Here is a 20,155-nt window from a genome sequence, read left to right as displayed (position 1 = left end):
CATGATGCTTGGCTGTTAGAATACTGAGATTACTACAGTTCCCATGATGCTTTGGTGTTAAAATAATGAAGGCAGGTAGAGGGAGGAGCATCTAAACTAGATGGGCGCTAACTTTGTGTTGAAACAAACCAGACAGAACTGGAAGTGGATATAGGAAAGATACACAACATATAAAAACATAAGCTAGCAGGCTAAACAATTACTCTACCACCCCGTATCCATGACTACCACAATGTATCCATGACTACCACCGTGTATCACTCATGACTACCACCCCGTATCACTCATGACTACCGCCCCGTATCACTCATGACTACCACCCCGTATCACTCATGACTACCACCCTGTATCACTCATGACTACCACCCTGTATCACTCATGACTACCGCCCTGTATCCATGACTACCACCCCATATCACTCATGACTACCACCCTGTATCACTCATGACTACCGCTCTGTATCCATGACTACCACCCTGTATCACTCATGATTACCACCCTGTATCACTCATGACTACCACCCAGTATCCATGACTACCACCCTGTATCCATGACTACCACCCTGTATCCATGACTACCACCCAGTATCCATGACTACCACCCCGTATCACTCATGACTACCACCCCATATCACTCATGACTACCACCCCGTATCACTCATGACTACCACCCCGTATCACTCATGACTACCACCCTGTATCACTCATGACTACCACCCTGTATCACTCATGACTACCACCCTGTATCACTCATGACTACCACCCCGTATCACTCATGACTACCACCCCGTATCACTCATGACTACCACCCTGTATCCATGACTACCACCCTGTATCACTCATGACTACCACCCCATATCACTCATGACTACCACCCCGTATCACTCATGACTACCACCCCGTATCACTCATGACTACCACCCCATATCACTCATGACTACCACCCCATATCACTCATGACTACCACCCCATATCACTCATGACTACCACCCCATATCACTCATGACTACCACCCTGTATCACTCACGACTACCACCCCATATCACTCATGACTACCGCCCCATATCACTCATGACTACCACCCTGTATCACTCACGACTACCACCCCGTATCACTCATGACTACCACCCTGTATCACTCATGACTACCACCCTGTATCACTCATGACTACCACCCCGTATCACTCATGACTACCACCCTGTATCACTCACGACTACCACCCCATATCACTCATGACTACCGCCCCATATCACTCATGACTACCACCCTGTATCACTCACGACTACCACCCCATATCACTCATGACTACCACCCCATATCACTCATGACTACCACCCTGTATCCATGACTACCACCCTGTATCCATGACTACCACCCTGTATCCATGACTACCACCCTGTATCCATGACTACCACCCTGTATCCATGACTACCACCCTGTATCCATGACTACCACCCTGTATCCATGACTACCACCCTGTATCCATGACTACCACCCTGTATCACTCATGACTACCACCCTGTATCCATGACTACCACCCTGTATCCATGACTACCACCCTGTATCCATGACTACCACCCTGTATCCATGACTACCACCCTGTATCCATGACTACCACCCTGTATCCATGACTACCACCCTGTATCACTCATGACTACCGCCCCATATCACTCATGACTACCACCCCATATCACTCATGACTACCGCTCTGTATCACTCATGACTACCACCCCATATCACTCATGATTACCGCTCTGTATCACTCATGACTACCACCCAGTATCCATGACTACCACCCTGTATCCATGACTACCACCCTGTATCCATGACTACCACCCAGTATCCATGACTACCACCCCGTATCACTCATGACTACCACCCCATATCACTCATGACTACCACCCCATATCACTCATGACTACCGCTCTGTATCCATGACTACCACCCTGTATCCATGACTACCACCCTGTATCCATGACTACCACCCTGTATCCATGACTACCACCCTGTATCCATGACTACCACCCTGTATCCATGACTACCACCCCGTATCACTCATGACTACCGCTCTGTATCACTCATGACTACCACCCCATATCACTCATGACTACCACCCCATATCACTCATGACTATCGCTCTGTATCACTCATGACTCCCACCCTGTATCACTCATGACTACCACCCCATATCACTCATGACTACCACCCCATATCACTCATGACTACCACCCCATATCACTCATGACTACCACCCCATATCACTCATGACTACCACCCCATATCACTCATGACTACCACCCCATATCACTCATGACTACCACCCTGTATCACTCATGACTACCACCCCATATCACTCATGACTACCACCCCGTATCACTCATGACTACCGCTCTGTATCACTCATGACTACCACCCCATATCACTCATGACTACCACCCTGTATCACTCATGACTACCACCCCATATCACTCATGACTACCACCCTGTATCACTCATGACTACCGCTCTGTATCCATGACTACCACCCTGTATCCATGACTACCACCCTGTATCCATGACTACCACCCTGTATCCATGACTACCACCCTGTATCCATGACTACCACCCTGTATCACTCATGACTACCGCCCTGTATCACTCATGACTACCACCCTCTATCACTCATGACTACCGCCCTGTATCACTCACTTCTGTAATCATGAAGTGCTTTGAAAGGCTGGTAATGGCACACATCAACCAGACGCCCTAGAACCACTCCAATTTGCATAGCACCCCAACAGATCCATAGACAATGTAATCTCATTTGCACTCTACACTTCGCTCACCCATCTGTAGAAGAGGGACACCTATGTGAGAATGATATTCATTGACAACAGCTCAGTGTTCAACACCATTGTTCCCTCCAACAACGTCACCATTGTCCCCTCCAACATCGTCACCATTGTCCCCTCCAACATCGTCACCATTGTCCCCTCCAACATCGTTATCATTGTCCCCTCCAACATCGTCAACATTGTCCCCTCCAACATCGATATCATTGTCCCCTCCAACATCGTCACCATTGTCCCCTCCAACATCGTCTCCATTGTCCCCTCCAACATCGTCACCATTGTCCCCTCCAACATCGTTATCATTGTCCCCTCCAACATCGTCACCATTGTCCCCTCCAACATCGTCTCCATTGTCCCCTCCAACATCGTCTCCATTGTTCCCTCCAACATCGTCACCATTGTCCCCTCCAACATCGTCTCCATTGTCCCCTCCAACATCGTCACCATTGTTCCCTCCAACATCGTCTCCATTGTCCCCTCCAACATCGTCTCCATTGTTCCCTCCAACATCATCACCATTGTCCCCTCCAACATCGTCTCCATTGTCCCCTCCAACATCGTCACCATTGTTCCCTCCAACATCATCTCCATTGTTTCCTCCAACATCGTCATGATTGTCCCCTCCAACATCGTCTCCATTGTTCCCTCCAACATCGTCACCATTGTCCCCTCCAACATCGTCTCCATTGTTCCCTCCAACATCGTCACCATTGTCCCCTCCAACATCGTCACCATTGTTCCCTCCAAGCTTGTCACCATTGTTCCCTCCAAGCTTGTCACCATTGTTCCCTCCAACATCGTCACCATTGTTCTCTTTAAGGAATACCTAGGATAGGTTAAGTAATCCCTCTCACCCCACCCCCCCTAAGTTTTAGATGCACTATTGTTAAGTGACTGTCCCACTGGATGTCATAAGGTGAATGCACCAATTTGTAAGTCGCTCTGGATAAGAGCGTCTGCTAAATGACTTAAATGTAAATGTAAAATGTTCCCTCCAACATAGTCACCATTGTTCCCTCCAAGCTTGTCACCATTGTTCCCTCCAACATCGTCACCATTGTTCACTCCAAGCTTGTCACCATTGTTCCCTCCAACATAGTCACCATTGTTCCCTCCAAGCTTGTCACCATGGTTCCCTCCAACATCGTCACCATTGTTCCCTCCAACATCGTCACCATTGTTCCCTCCAAGCTTGTCACCATTGTTCCCTCCAACATCGTCACCATTGTTCCCTCCAAGCTTATCACCATTGTTCCCTCCAACATCGTCACCATTGTTCCCTCCAACATCGTCACCTCCAACATCGTCACCATTGTTCCCTCCAAGCTTGTCACCATTGTTCCCTACAACATCGTCACCATTGTTCCCTCCAAGCTTGTCACCATTGTTCCCTCCAACATAGTCACCATTGTTCCCTCCAAGCTTGTCACCATGGTTCCCTCCAACATCGTCACCATTGTTCCCTCCAACATCGTCACCATTGTTCCCTCCAAGCTTGTCACCATTGTTCCCTCCAACATCGTCACCATTGTTCCCTCCAACATCGTCACCATTGTTCCCTCCAAGCTTGTCACCATTGTTCCCTCCAACATCGTCACCATTGTTCCCTCCAACATCGTCACCATTGTTCCCTCCAAGCTTGTCACCATTGTTCCCTCCAACATCGTCACCATTGTTCCCTCCAACATCGTCACCATTGTTCCCTCCAAGCTTGTCACCATTGTTCCCTCCAACATCGTCTCCATTGTTCCCTCCAACATCGTCTCCATTGTTCCCTCCAACATCGTCACCATTGTTCCCTCCAACATCGTCACCATTGTTCCCTCCAACATCGTCTCCATTGTCCCCTCCAACATCATCTCCATTGTTCCCTCCAAGCTTGTCACCAGTGGGACGTGTGGTGCCGGGACAACAACCTCTCCCTCAACATCAGTAAGACAATGGAGCTGATCGTTGCCTACAGGAAACAGGGTGGCAAGAACGCCCCCATCCACATCAACTGGGCTGTAGTAGAGCAGTTCGAGAGCTTCAAGTTCCTCGGTGTCCACATCACTAATGACAGCACCTCTTTCACGTCAGGAGGTTGAAAAGGTTTAGCATGGGCCCTCAAATCCTCAAAAAGTTCTACAGCTGCACCATTGAGAGCATCTTGACTGGCTGCATAACTGCTGGTTATGGCAACAGCATTGCCTTCAATCGCATGGCGCTACAGAGGGTGGTGCGGCCAGCCCGGTACATCACTCGGACTGAGATGTTGAGGGTGGTGCGGCCAGCCCGGTACATCACTGGGGCCCAGCTCCCTGCCATCCAGGACCTCTATATCAGGCGGTGTGAAAGGAAGTACCGGAAAATGGTTAAAGACTCCAACCACTCAAGACATAGACTATTCTGCTTCCTGATGGCAGGCTGTACCAGAGCATCAAATCTGACACCAACAGGCTCCTAACGGCTTCTATCCCCAAGACATAGACTATCCTCTCTGCTTCCTGATGGCAGGCTGTACCAGAGCATAAAGTCTGACACCAACAGGCTCCTAACGGCTTCTATCCCCAAGACATAGACTATCCTCTCTGCTTCCTGATGGCAGGCTGTACCAGAGCATAAAGTCTGACACCAACAGGCTCCTGAACAGCTTCTATCCCCAAGACAGGAAAATCAAAATAAATGAGCCAAGACCTCAGAAAAAAAATTGTAGACCTCCACAAGTCTGGTTCATCCTTGGGAGCAATTTCCAAACGCCTGAAGGTACCACATCCATCTGTACAAACAATAGTACACAAGTATAAACACCATGGGACCACGCAGCCGTCATACCGCTCAGGAAGGAGACACGTTCTGTCTCCTAGAGATGAACGTACTTTGGTGCGAAAAGTGCAAATCAATCCCAGAACAACAACAAAGGACCTTGTGAAGATGCTGGAGGAAACGGGTACCAAAGTATCTATATCCACAGTAAAATGAGTCCTACATCGACATGCCACTCAGCAAAGAAGAAGCCACTGCTCCAAAACCACCATAAAAAAGTCAGACTACGGTTTGCAACTGCACATGGGGACAAAGATTGTACTTTTTGGAGAAATGTCCTCTGATCTGATGAAACAAAAATAGAACTGTTTGGCCATAATGACCATCGTCACGTTTGGAGGAAAAAGGTGGATGCTTGCAAGCCGAAGAATACCATCCCAACCATCCATCCCAGCATCATGTTGTGGGGGTGCTTTGTTGCAGGAGGGACTGGTGCACTTCACAAAATAGATGGCTTCATGAGGAGGAAAATGATGTGGATATATTGAAGCAACATCTCAAGACATCAGTCATGAAGTTAAAGCTTGGTTGCAAATGGGTCTTCCAAATGTACAGTGACCCTAAGCATACTTCCAAAGTTGTGGCAAAATGGCTTAAGGACAACAAAGTCAAGGTATTGGAGTGGCCATCACAAAGCCCTGACCTCATTCCAATAGAACATTTGGGGGCAGAACTGGAAAAGTGTGTGTGAGCAAGGAGGCCCACAAACCTGACTCACTTACACCAGCTCTGTCAGGAGGAATGGGCCAAAATTCACCCAACTTATTGTGGGAAGCTTGTGGAAGACTACCTGAAACATTTGACCCAAGTTAAACAATTTAAAGGCAATGCTACCAAATACTAATTGACTATGTAAACTTCTGACCTACTGAGAATGTGATGAAATAAATAAAAGCTGAAATAAATAATTATCTCTACTATTATTCTGACATTTCACATTCTGAAAATAAAGTGGTGATCCTAAATGATCTAAGACATTTTTTTACTAGGATTAAATGTCAGGAGTTGTGAAAAACTGAGTTTAAATGTATTTGGTTAAGGTGTATGTAAACTTCCGACTTCAACTGCATCTACCTCCATCACTCCAGTATCCCTGTCCCCTTCCCCCTATACATATCTACCTCCATCACTCCAGTATCCCTGTCCCCTTCCCCCTATACATATCTACCTCCATCACTCCAGTATCCCTGTCTCTTTACCCCTATACATATCTACCTCCATCACTCCAGTACCCCTGTCCCCTTCCCCCTATACATATCTACCTCCATCACTCCAGTACCCCTGTCCCCTTCCCCCTATACATATCTACCTCCATCACTCCAGTATCCCTGCACATTGTTAATATGATACTGACCCTGTATATAGTATGGTATTAACTGACCTTGTATATAGTATGGTATTAACTGACCCTGTATATAGTATGGTATTAACTGACCCTGTAAATAGTATGGTATTAACTGACCCTGTATATAGTGTGGTACTAACTGACCCTCTATATAGTATTAACTGACCCTGTATATAGTATGGTATTAACTGACCCTGTATATAGTATGGTATTAACTGACCCTGTATATAGTATGGTACTAACTGACCCTGTGTATAGATGGTATTAACTGACCCTGTATATAGTATTAACTGACCCTGTATATAGTATGGTATTAACTGACCCTGTATATAGTATGGTACTAACTGACCCTGTATATAGTATGGTACTAACTGACCCTGTATATAGTATGCTATTAACTGACCCTGTATATAGTATGGTATTAACTGACCCTGTATATAGTATGGTATTAACTGACCCTGTATATAGTATGGTATTAACTGACCCTGTATAAAGTATGGTATTAACTGACCCTGTATATAGTATGGTACTAACTGACCCTGTATATAGTATGGTACTAACTGACCCTGTATATAGTATGGTATTAACTGACCCTGTATATAGTATTAACTGACCCTGTATATAGTATGGTATTAACTGACCCTGTATATAGTATGGTATTAACTGACCCTGTATATAGTATGGTATTAACTGACCCTGTATATAGTATTAACTGACCCTGTATATAGTATGGTATTAACTGACCCTGTATATAGTATGGTACTAACTGACCCTGTATATAGTACGGTATTAACTGACCCTGTATATAGTATGGTATTAACTGACCCTGTATATAGTATGGTATTAACCTGACCCTGTATATAGTATGGTACTAACTGACCCTGTATATAGTATGGTATTAACTGACCCTGTATATAGTATGGTAATAACTGACCCTGTATATAGTATGGTACTAACTGACCCTGTATATAGTATGGTATTAACTGACCCTGTATATAGTATGGTACTGACTGACCCTGTATATAGTATGGTATTAACTGACCCTGTATAGAGTATTGTATTAACTGACCCTGTATATGGTATGGTATTAACTGACCCTGTATATAATATGGTACTAACTGACCCTGTATATAGTATGGTATTAACTGACCCTGTATATAGTATGGTACTAACTGACCCTATATATAGTATGGTATTAACTGACCCTGTATATAGTATTAACTGACCCTGTATATAGTATGGTATTAACTGACCCTGTATATAGTATTAACTGACCCTGTATATAGTATGGTATTAACTGACCCTGTATATAGTATGGTACTAACTGACCCTGTATATAGTACGGTATTAACTGACCCTGTATATAGTATGGTATTAACTGACCCTGTATATAGTATGGTATTAACCTGAACCTGTATATAGTATGGTACTAACTGACCCTGTATATAGTATGGTATTAACTGACCCTGTATATAACTACTAACCCTGTATATAGTATGGTATTAACTGACCCTGTATATAGTATGGTACTAACTGACCCTGTATATAGTATGGTATTAACTGACCCTGTATATAGTATGGTATTAACCTGAACCTGTATATAGTATGGTACTAACTGACCCTGTATATAGTATGGTATTAACTGACCCTGTATATAACTACTAACCCTGTATATAGTATGGTATTAACTGACCCTGTATATAGTATGGTACTAACTGAGCCTGTATATAGTATGGTATTAACTGACTCTGTATATAGTATGGTACTAACTGACCCTGTACATAGTATGGTATTAACTGACCCTGCATATAGTATGTTATTAACCTGACCCTGTATATAGTATGGTACTAACTGACCCTGTATATAGTATGGTATTAACTGACCCTGTATATAGTATGGTAATAACTGACCCTGTATATAGTATGGTACTAACTGACCCTGTATATAGTATGGTATTAACTGACCCTGTATATAGTATGGTACTGACTGACCCTGTATATAGTATGGTATTAACTGACCCTGTATAGAGTATTGTATTAACTGACCCTGTATATGGTATGGTATTAACTGACCCTGTATACAATATGGTACTAACTGACCCTGTATATAGTATGGTATTAACTGACCCTGTATATAGTATGGTACTAACTGACCCTGTATATAGTATGGTATTAACTGACCCTGTATATAGTATTAACTGACCCTGTATATAGTATGGTATTAACTGACCCTGTATATAGTATTAACTGACCCTGTATATAGTATGGTATTAACTGACCCTGTATATAGTATGGTACTAACTGACCCTGTATATAGTACGGTATTAACTGACCCTGTATATAGTATGGTATTAACTGACCCTGTATATGGTATGGTATTAACTGACCCTGTATATAGTATGGTATTAACTGACCCTGTATATAGTATGGTACTAACTGACCCTGTATATAGTATGGTATTAACTGACCCTGTATATAGTATGGTATTAACTGACCTTGTATATAGTATGGTATTAACTGACCCTGTATATAGTATGGCATTAACTGACCCTGTATATTGTATGGTGCTAACTGACCCTGTATATAATATGGTACTAACTGACCCTGTATATAGTATGGTACTAACTGACCCTGTATATAGTATGGTATTACCTGACCCTGTATATAGTATGGTATTAACTGACCCTGTATGTAGTATGGTACTAACTGACCCTGTATGTAGTATGGTATTAACTGACCCTGTATGTAGTATGGTATTAACTGACCCTGTATATAGTATGGTACTAACTGACCCTGTATATAGTATGCTATTAACTGACCCTGTATATAGTATGCTATTAACTGACCCTGTATATAGTATGCTATTAACTGACCCTGTATATAGTATGCTATTAACTGACCCTGTATATAGTATGGTATTAACTGACCCTGTATATAGTATGGTACTAACTGACCCTGTATATAGTATAGTATTAACTGACCCTGTATATAGTATGGTACTAACTGACCCTGTATATAGTATGGTACTAACTGACCCTGTATATAGTATGGTATTAACTGACCCTGTATATAGTATGGTATTAACTGACCCTGTATATAGTATGGTATTAACTGACCCTGTATATAGTATGGTACTAACTGACCCTGTATATAGTATGGTACTAACTGACCCTGAATATAGTATGGTATTAACTGACCCTGTATATAGTATGGTACTAACTGACCCTGTATATAGTATGGTATTAACTGACCCTGTATATACTATGGTATTAACTGACCCTGTATATAGTATGGTACTAACTGACACTGTATATAGTATGGTATTAACTGACCCTGTATATAGTATGGTATTAACTGACCCTGTAAATAGTATGGTATTAACTGACCCTGTATATAGTATGCTATTAACTGACCCTGTATATAGTATGCTATTAACTGACCCTGTATATAGTATGGTATTAACTGACCCTGTATATAGTATGGTACTAACTGACCCTGTATATAGTATGGTATTAACTGACCCTGTATATAGTATGGTACTAACTGACCCTGTATATAGTATGGTACTAACTGACCCTGTATATAGTATGGTATTAACTGACCCTGTATATAGTATGGTATTAACTGACCCTGTATATAGTATGGTATTAACTGACCCTGTATATAGTATGGTATTAACTGACCCTGTATATAGTATAGTATTAACTGACCCTGTATATAGTATGGTATTAACTGACCCTGTTTATAGTATTAACTGACCCTGTATATAGTATGGTATTAACTCTTTGACTCCCCCTCCTCTTTGACTCCCCCCTCTCTCCTCTTTGACTCCCCCCTCTCTCCTCTTTAACCTCTCTCCTCTTTGACTCCCCCTCTCTCCTCTTTGACTCCCCCTCTCTCCTCTTTGACTCCCCCTCTCTCCTCTTTAACCTCTCTCCTCTTTGACTCCCCCTCTCTCCTCTTTGACTCCCCTCTCTCCTCTTTGACTCCCCCTCTCTCCTCTTTAACCTCTCTCCTCTTTGACTCCCCCTCTCTCCTCTTTGACTCCCCCTCTCTCCTCTTTGACTCCCCCTCTCTCTCTTTAACCTCTCCTCTTTGACTCCCCCTCTCTCCTCTTTGACTCCCCCTCTCTCCTCTTTGACTCCCCCTCTCCTCTTAAAACCTCTCTCCTCTTTGACTCCCACCTCCCCCTCTCTCCTCTTTGACTCCCCCTCTCTCCTCTTTGACTCCACCCTCCCCTCTCTCCTCTTTGACCCCCCCTCTTTGACTCCCCCTCTCTCCTCTTCAACTCCCCCTCTCTCCTCTTTGACTCCCCCTCTCTCCTCTTCAACTCCCCCTCTCTCCTCTTCGACTCCCCCTCTCTCCTCTTTCACTTCCCTCTCTCCCTCCCTCTCCCTCTCCCTCTCCCTCTCCCTCTCCCTCTCCCTCTCCCTCTCCCTCTCCCTCTCCCTCTCCCTCTCCCTCTCCCTCTCCCTCTCCCTCTCCCCTTCCCTCCCTCCCTCCAGGCATGAGGAGTTGCTGTCCCAGGGAGGTTTGTACTCTGCTATGTGGCTGAAACAGCAGCACAGCACAGCCAAGACATACAACTCTAACCCAGAGGGTCAGCAGGCCACTACTCCCCACCACGGTCCCTGAGCCAGTATCCCAGCACAGAGCTAACCTACAGCTAACCAGGGAACAGAGGAGCAGATTGAGCCAGGATAGAGCTCAACCATCTGAAGGAAAAGATTCAAATCATATTGTGGCATTTTGGGCGGGTACCGCAATGTTCTGAGGCAATTTTCAAACTTAGCTTCCTAAGGTACATCTTGCATCCAAGATACAATACTGCTGCTCCAAGAAAAGCTAGTTACACTAGATGGTAACTTTACAAAGCTAGTTACACTAGATGGTAACTTTACAAAGCTAGTTACACTAGATGGTAACTTTACAAAGCTAGTTACACTAGATGGTAACTTTACAAAGCTAGTTACACTAGATGGTAACTTTACAAAGCTAGTTACACTAGATGGTAACTTTACAAAGCTAGTTACACTACATGGTAACTTTACAAAGCTAGTTACACTACATGGTAACTTTACAAAGCTAGTTACACTACATGGTAACTTTACAAAGCTAGTTACACTACATGGTAACTTTACAAAGCTAGTCACACTAGATGGTGACTTTACAAAGCTAGTCACACTAGATGGTGACTTTACAAAGCGAGTCACACTATATTTAATGATAACACGTGGTGTACGTGGGAAGCAGACACCCAACTCTGGATAAGCTGTGTCAAATACCCTCAGACCAAAGATGATGAATTGTGTGTGAGAGGAAACGCTCCAACTTTATTAACTGTGAATTCTACTGCTGTTTAATTCAACTGATTGTGACGGACATTTATTAAAGTCTTGATCAGTTGCACATCAACCATATAAGTACACTGCAATAAATACAAACATACGTACCACTGTATCTACAAAGGTTGATTTATTTTATTTATTTATTTGGAATATATTAATCTGCTTACACAAGCTACGGCTTTAAAATTACACAGAAAATGTATATCTAAAATCCAGTTTCCATTGAAACTCATGAATCAGTAACATACAGTACACTTTGAATTTCAATGTTTTTCTTAAAGCCGAGTGGAACATGGGATTTACATGAAAGATATGGGGGCAGTATCTTATTGCTATCTATTGTGAGAGCTCGGGTGAGTCAGCTTTCCCCTATGTATTCTTTCAACATGGTAAATTAACTTGAACGTGTGACTCCCACATCCATACATCACCACAAAACACGTAGCTAGAGAGATCATTAACATCATAACATGTAGCTAGAGAGATCATTAACATAACATGTAGCTAGAGAGATCATTAACATAACATGTAGATAGAGAGATCATTAACATAACATGTAGCTAGAGAGATCATTAACATAACATGTAGATAGAGAGATCATTAACATGTAGATAGAGAGATCATTAACAAAACATGTAGCTAGAGAGATCATTAACATGTAGCTAGAGAGATCATTAACATAACATGTAGCTAGAGAGATCATTAACATGTAGCTAGAGAGATCATTAACATGTAGATAGAGAGATCATTAACATGTAGATAGAGAGATCATTAACAAAACACATAGCTAGAGAGATCATTAACATCATAACATGTAGCTAGAGAGATCATTAACATCATAACATGTAGCTAGAGAGATCATTAACATAACATGTAGCTAGAGAGATCATTAACATCATAACATGTAGCTAGAGAGATCATTAACATGTAAATAGAGAGATCTGTCATGTTTGTCATTTATTATCATGTCTTGTCCCTGTGCTCCCCATTCTGTTCGTTTCCCTCTGCTGGTCTTATTGGGTTCTTTCCCTCTTTCTATCCCTCTCTCTCCCCCTCCCCCTCTCACTCTCTCGCTCTCTCTTCTCTCTATCGTTCCGTTCCTGCTCCCAGCTGTTCCTATTCCCCTAATCATCATTTAGTCTTCCCACACCTGTTCCCGATCCTTTCCCCTGATTAGAGTCCCTATTTATTCCTTTGTGTTCCGTTCCTGTCCCGTCGGTTCCTTGTTTAGTATTCACCATGCTGTGATTGCGTTTCGCCCTGTCCTGTCGTGTTTTTGCTGTGATTGTGTATCGCCCTGTCCTGTCGTGTTTTTTGCCTTCATCAGATGCTGCGTGTGAGCAGGTGTCTCTGTCTACTACGGCCTGCGCCTACCCGAAGCGACCTGCAGTCTGTGGCCGCTTCTCCAGTTATTCCCCTCTACAGACTAGAGGATTTCTGTTATTCCCTGTTTGGACTTAAATAAACTCTGTTTCTGTTAAGTCGCTTTTGGGTCCTCTTTCACCTGCATGACAGAAGGAACCGACCAAGGAATGGACCCAGCGACTTCAGACGCTCGTTACACTGCCGTCGAGATCCAAGGAGCCATGCTCGGCAGACACGAGCAGGAATTGTCTGCTGCTCGCCATGCCGTGGAGAACCTGGCCGCTCAGGTTTCCGACCTCTCTGGACAGTTCCAGAGTCTACGTCTCGTGCCACCTGTTACTTCCTGGCCTGCCGAGCCTCCAGAACCTAGGGTTAATAACCCACCTTGCTACTCCGGGCAGCCCACTGAGTGCCGCTCCTTTCTCACGCAGTGTGAGATTGTGTTCTCTCTCCAACCCAACACATACTCTAGAGAGAGAGCTCGGGTTGCTTACGTCATTTCACTCCTTACTGGCCGGGCTCGAGAATGGGGCACAGCTATCTGGGAGGCAAGGGCTGATTGCTCTAACAAATTCCAGAACTTTAAAGAGGAGATGATTCGGGTTTTTGACCGTTCAGTTTTTGGTGGGGAGGCTTCTAGGGCCCTGGCTTCCTTATGCCAAGGTGAACGGTCCATAACGGATTATTCTATTGAGTTTCGCACTCTTGCTGCCTCTAGTGAGTGGAACGAGCCGGCGCTGCTCGCTCGTTTTCTGGAGGGACTCCACGCAGTGGTTAAGGATGAGATTCTCTCCCGGGAGGTTCCTTCAGATGTGGACTCTTTGATTGCTCTCGCCATCCGTATAGAACGACGGGTAGATCTTCGTCACCGGGCTCGTGGAAGAGAGCTCGCATCAACGGTGTTTCCCTGCTCCGCATCGCAACCATCTCCCTCCTCTGGCTTTGAGACTGAGCCCATGCAGCTGGGAGGGATTCGCATCTCGAATAAGGAGAGGGAACGGAGGATCACCAACCGCCTGTGCCTCTATTGCGGAGTTGCTGGACATTTTGTTAATTCATGTCCAGTAAAAGCCAGAGCTCATCTGTAAGCGGAGGGCTACAGGTGAGCGCAACTACTCAAGTCTCTCCATCAAAATCCTGTACTACTTTGTCGGTCCATCTACGCTGGACCGGTTCGGGTGCTACATGTAGTGCCTTGATAGACTCTGGGGCTGAGGGTTGTTTCATGGACGAAGCATGGGTTCGGAAACATGACATTCCTTTCAGAGAGTTAGAGAAGCCTACGCCCATGTTCGCCTTAGATGGTAGTCATCTTCCCAGTATCAGATTTGAGACACTACCTTTAACCCTCACAGTATCTGGTAACCACAGTGAGACTATTTCTTTTTTGATTTTCCGTTCACCGTTTACACCTGTTGTTTTGGGTCATCCCTGGCTAGTATGTCATAATCCTTCTATTAATTGGTCTAGTAATTCTATCCTATCCTGGAACGTTTCTTGTCATGTGAAGTGTTTAATGTCTGCCATCCCTCCCGTTTCTTCTGTCCCTACTTCTCAGGAGGAACCTGGCGATTTGACAGGAGTGCCGGAGGAATATCATGATCTGCGCACGGTCTTCAGTCGGTCCCGAGCCAACTCCCTTCCTCCTCACCGGTCGTATGATTGTAGTATTGATCTCCTTCCGGGGACCACTCCTCCTCGAGGTAGACTATACTCTCTGTCGGCTCCCGAACGTAAGGCTCTCGAGGATTATTTGTCTGTGTCTCTTGACGCCGGTACCATAGTGCCTTCTTCTTCTCCGGCCGGGGCGGGGTTCTTTTTGTTAAGAAGAAGGACGGTACTCTGCGCCCCTGCGTGGATTATCGAGGCTGAATGACATAACGGTTAAGAATCGTTATCCGCTTCCCCTTATGTCATCAGCCTTCGAGATTCTGCAGGGAGCCAGGTGCTTTACTAAGTTGGACCTTCGTAACGCTTACCATCTCGTGCGCATCAGAGAGGGGGGACGAGTGGAAAACGGCGTTTAACACTCCGTTAGGGCATTTTGAGTACCGGGTTCTGCCGTTCGGTCTCGCCAATGCGCCAGCTGTTTTTCAGGCATTAGTTAATGATGTTCTGAGAGACATGCTGAACATTTTTGTTTTTGTCTATCTTGACGATATCCTGATTTTTCTCCGTCACTCGAGATTCATGTTCAGCACGTTCGACGTGTTCTACAGCGCCTTTTAGAGAATTGTCTCTACGTAAAGGCTGAGAAGTGCTCTTTTCATGTCTCCTCCGTTACTTTTCTCGGTTCCGTTATTTCCGCTGAAGGCATTCAGATGGATTCCGCTAAGGTCCAAGCTGTCAGTGATTGGCCCGTTCCAAGGTCACGTGTCGAGTTGCAGCGCTTTTTAGGTTTCGCTAATTTCTATCGGCGTTTCATTCGTAATTTCGGTCAAGTTGCTGCCCCTCTCACAGCTCTTACTTCTGTCAAGACGTGTTTTAAGTGGTCCGGTTCCGCCCAGGGAGCTTTTGATCTTCTAAAAGAACGTTTTACGTCCGCTCCTATCCTCGTTACTCCTGACGTCACTAGACAATTCATTGTCGAGGTTGGCGCTTCAGAGGTAGGCGTGGGAGCCATTCTATCCCAGCGCTTCCAGTCTGACGATAAGGTTCATCCTTGCGCTTATTTTTCTCATCGCCTGTCGCCATCTGAGCGCAACTATGATGTGGGTAACCGTGAACTGCTCGCCATCCGCTTAGCCCTAGGCAAATGGCGACAGTGGTTGGAGGGGGCGACCGTTCCTTTTGTCGTTTGGACAGACCATAAGAACCTTGAGTACATCCGTTCTGCCAAACGACTTAATGCCCGTCAAGCTCGTTGGGCGTTGTTTTTCGCTCGTTTCGAGTTTGTGATTTCTTACCGTCCGGGTAGCAAGAACACCAAGCCTGATGCCTTATCCCGTCTGTTTAGTTCTTCTGTGGCTTCTACTGATCCCGAGGGATTCTTCCTTATGGGCGTGTTGTCGGGTTAACAGTCTGGGGAATTGAAAGACAGGTTAAGCAAGCACTCACGCACACTGCGTCGCCGCGCGCTTGTCCTAGTAACCTCCTTTTCGTTCCTGTTTCCACTCGTCTGGCTGTTCTTCAGTGGGCTCACTCTGCCAAGTTAGCTGGTCATCCCGGTGTTCGAGGCACTCTTGCGTCTATTCGCCAGCGCTTTTGGTGGCCGACTCAGGAGCGTGACACGCGCCGTTTCGTGGCTGCTTGTTCGGACTGCGCGCAGACTAAGTCGGGTAACTCTCCTCCTGCCGGTCGTCTCAGACCGCTCCCCATTCCTTCTCGACCATGGTCTCACATTGCCTTAGACTTCATTACCGGTCTGCCTTTGTCTGCGGGGAAGACTGTGATTCTGACGGTTGTCGATAGGTTCTCTAAGGCGGCACATTTCATTCCCCTCGCTAAACTTCCTTCCGCTAAGGAGACGGCACAAATCATTATTGAGAATGTATTCAGAATTCATGGCCTCCCGTTAGACGCCGTTTCAGACAGAGGCCCGCAATTCACGTCACAGTTTTGGAGGGAGTTCTGTCGTTTGATTGGTGCGTCCGTCAGTCTCTCTTCCGGGTTTCATCCCCAGTCTAACGGTCAAGCAGAGAGGGCCAATCAGACGATTGGTCGCATACTACGCAGCCTTTCTTTCAGAAACCCTGCGTCTTGGGCAGAACAGCTCCCCTGGGCAGAATACGCTCACAATTCGCTTCCTTCGTCTGCTACCGGGTTATCTCCGTTTCAGAGTAGTCTGGGTTACCAGCCTCCTCTGTTCTCATCCCAGCTTGCCGAGTCCAGCGTTCCCTCCGCTCAAGCGTTTGTCCAACGTTGTGAGCGCACCTGGAGGAGGGTGAGGTCTGCACTTTGCCGTTACAGGGCACAGACGGTGAGAGCCGCCAATAAACGCAGGATTAAGAGTCCAAGGTATTGTTGCGGCCAGAGAGTGTGGCTTTCCACTCGCAACCTTCCTCTTACGACAGCTTCTCGTAAGTTGACTCCGCGGTTCATTGGTCCGTTCCGTGTCTCCCAGGTCGTCAATCCTGTCGCTGTGCGACTGCTTCTTCCGCGACATCTTCGTCGCGTCCATCCTGTCTTCCATGTCTCCTGTGTTAAGCCCTTTCTTCGCACCCCCGTTCGTCTTCCCTCCCCCTCCCGTCCTTGTCGAGAGCGCACCTATTTACAAGGTACATAAGATCATGGACATGCGTTCTCGGGGACGGGGTCACCAATAATTAGTGGATTGGGAGGGTTACGGTCCTGAGGAGAGGAGTTGGGTTCCGTCTCGGGACGTGCTGGACCGTTCACTCATCGATGATTTCCTCCGTTGCCGCCAGGATTCCTCCTCGAGTGCGCCAGGAGGCGCTCGGTGAGTGGGGGGTACTGTCATGTTTGTCATTTATTATCATGTCTTGTCCCTGTGCTCCCCATTCTGTTCGTTTCCCTCTGCTGGTCTTATTGGGTTCTTTCCCTCTTTCTATCCCTCTCTCTCCCCTCCCCCTCTCACTCTCTCGCTCTCTCTTCTCTCTATCGTTCCGTTCCTGCTCCCAGCTGTTCCTATTCCCCTAATCATCATTTAGTCTTCCCACACCTGTTCCCGATCCTTTCCCCTGATTAGAGTCCCTATTTATTCCTTTGTGTTCCGTTCCTGTCCCGTCGGTTCCTTGTTTAGTATTCACCATGCTGTGATTGCGTTTCGCCCTGTCCTGTCGTGTTTTTGCTGTGATTGTGTATCGCCCTGTCCTGTCGTGTTTTTTGCCTTCATCAGATGCTGCGTGTGAGCAGGTGTCTCTGTCTACTACGGCCTGCGCCTACCCGAAGCGACCTGCAGTCTGTGGCCGCTTCTCCAGTTATTCCCCTCTACAGACTAGAGGATTTCTGTTATTCCCTGTTTGGACTTAAATAAACTCTGTTTCTGATAAGTCGCTTTTGGGTCCTCTTTCACCTGCATGACAAGATCATTAACAAAACACATAGCTAGAGAGATCATTAACATAACATGTAGCTAGAGAGATCATTAACATAACATGTAGCTAGAGAGATCATTAACATTACATGTAGATAGAGAGATCATTAACATGTAGCTAGAGAGATCATTAACATAACATGTAGCTAGGGAGATCATTAACATAACATGTAGCTAGAGAGATCGTTGACATAACATGTAGCTAGAGAGATCGTTAACATGTAGCTAGAGAGATCATGAACATCATAACATGTAGCTAGAGAGATCATTAACATAACATGTAGCTAGAGAGATCATTAACATAACATGTAGCTAGAGAGATCATTAACATGTAGATAGAGAGATCATTAACATAACATGTAGGTAGAGAAATCATTAACATCATAACATGTAGCTAGAGAGATCATTAACATAACATGTAGCTAGAGAGATCATTAACATAACGTGTAGCTAGAGAGATCATTAACATAACGTGTAGCTAGAGAGATCATTAACATAACATGTAGCTAGAGAGATCATTAACACGTAGCTAGAGAGATCATTAACATAACATGTAGCTAGAGAGATCATTAACATAACATGTAGCTAGAGAGATCATTAACATAACATGTAGCTAGAGAGATCATTAACATAACATGTAGCTATAGAGATCATTAACATAACATGTAGCTAGAGCGATCATTAACATAACATGTAGCTAGAGAGATCATTAACATGTAGCTAGAGAGATCGTTAACATAACATGTAGCTAGAGAGATCATTAACATGTAGCTAGAGAGATCGTTAACATAACATGTAGCTAGAGAGATCATTGACATCATAACATGTACCTAGAGTGATCATTAACATGTAGCTAGAGAGATCATTAACATCATAACATGTAGCTATAGAGATCATTAACATAACATGTAGCTAGAGAGATCGTTAACATAACATGTAGCTAGAGAGATCATTAACATCATAACATGTAGCTAGAGAGATCATTAACATAACATGTAGCTAGAGCGATCATTAACATAACATGTAGCTAGAGAGATCATTAACATCATAACATGTAGCTAGAGAGATCATTAACATAACATGTAGCTAGAGCGATCATTAACATAACATGTAGCTAGAGAGATCATTAACATGTAGCTAGAGAGATCGTTAACATAACATGTAGCTAGAGAGATCATTAACATGTAGCTAGAGAGATCATTAACATAACATGTAGCTATCAAATCAAATCAAATCAAATAAATTAAAATTTTATTTGTCACATACACATGGTTAGCAGATGTTAATGCGAGTGTAGCGAAATGCTTGTGCTTCTAGTTCCGACAATGCAGTGATAACCAACAAGTAATCAAACTAACAATTCCAAAACTACTGTCTTATACACAGTGTAAGGGGATAAGGAATATGTACATAAGGATACATGAATGAGTGATGGTACAGAGCAGCATAGGCAAGATACAGTAGATG

General features: G+C 44.7%; 1 protein-coding gene across 1 annotated transcript in view; it reads left to right on the top strand.

Moving 5' to 3' along the window:
• Positions 1 to 11,785, top strand: part of LOC124044485 (ATP-binding cassette sub-family B member 6-like) — a 43,791-nt gene extending 32,006 nt beyond the window's left edge. Inside the window, exon 6 of the mRNA XM_046364114.1 lies at positions 11,485 to 11,785. Within this exon, the coding sequence (XP_046220070.1) occupies positions 11,485 to 11,614 (130 nt within the window). The 3' untranslated portion in view covers positions 11,615 to 11,785. The remainder of the gene's footprint in view (positions 1 to 11,484) is intronic.
• Positions 11,786 to 20,155: the final 8,370 nt, after the last annotated feature.

Source organism: Oncorhynchus gorbuscha, linkage group LG09, assembly GCF_021184085.1.
Source record: "Oncorhynchus gorbuscha isolate QuinsamMale2020 ecotype Even-year linkage group LG09, OgorEven_v1.0, whole genome shotgun sequence".
Taxonomy (NCBI): domain Eukaryota; kingdom Metazoa; phylum Chordata; class Actinopteri; order Salmoniformes; family Salmonidae; genus Oncorhynchus; species Oncorhynchus gorbuscha.
Note: the sequence above shows the minus strand (reverse complement) of the source record. Positions and strands in the feature narration are given on the sequence as shown.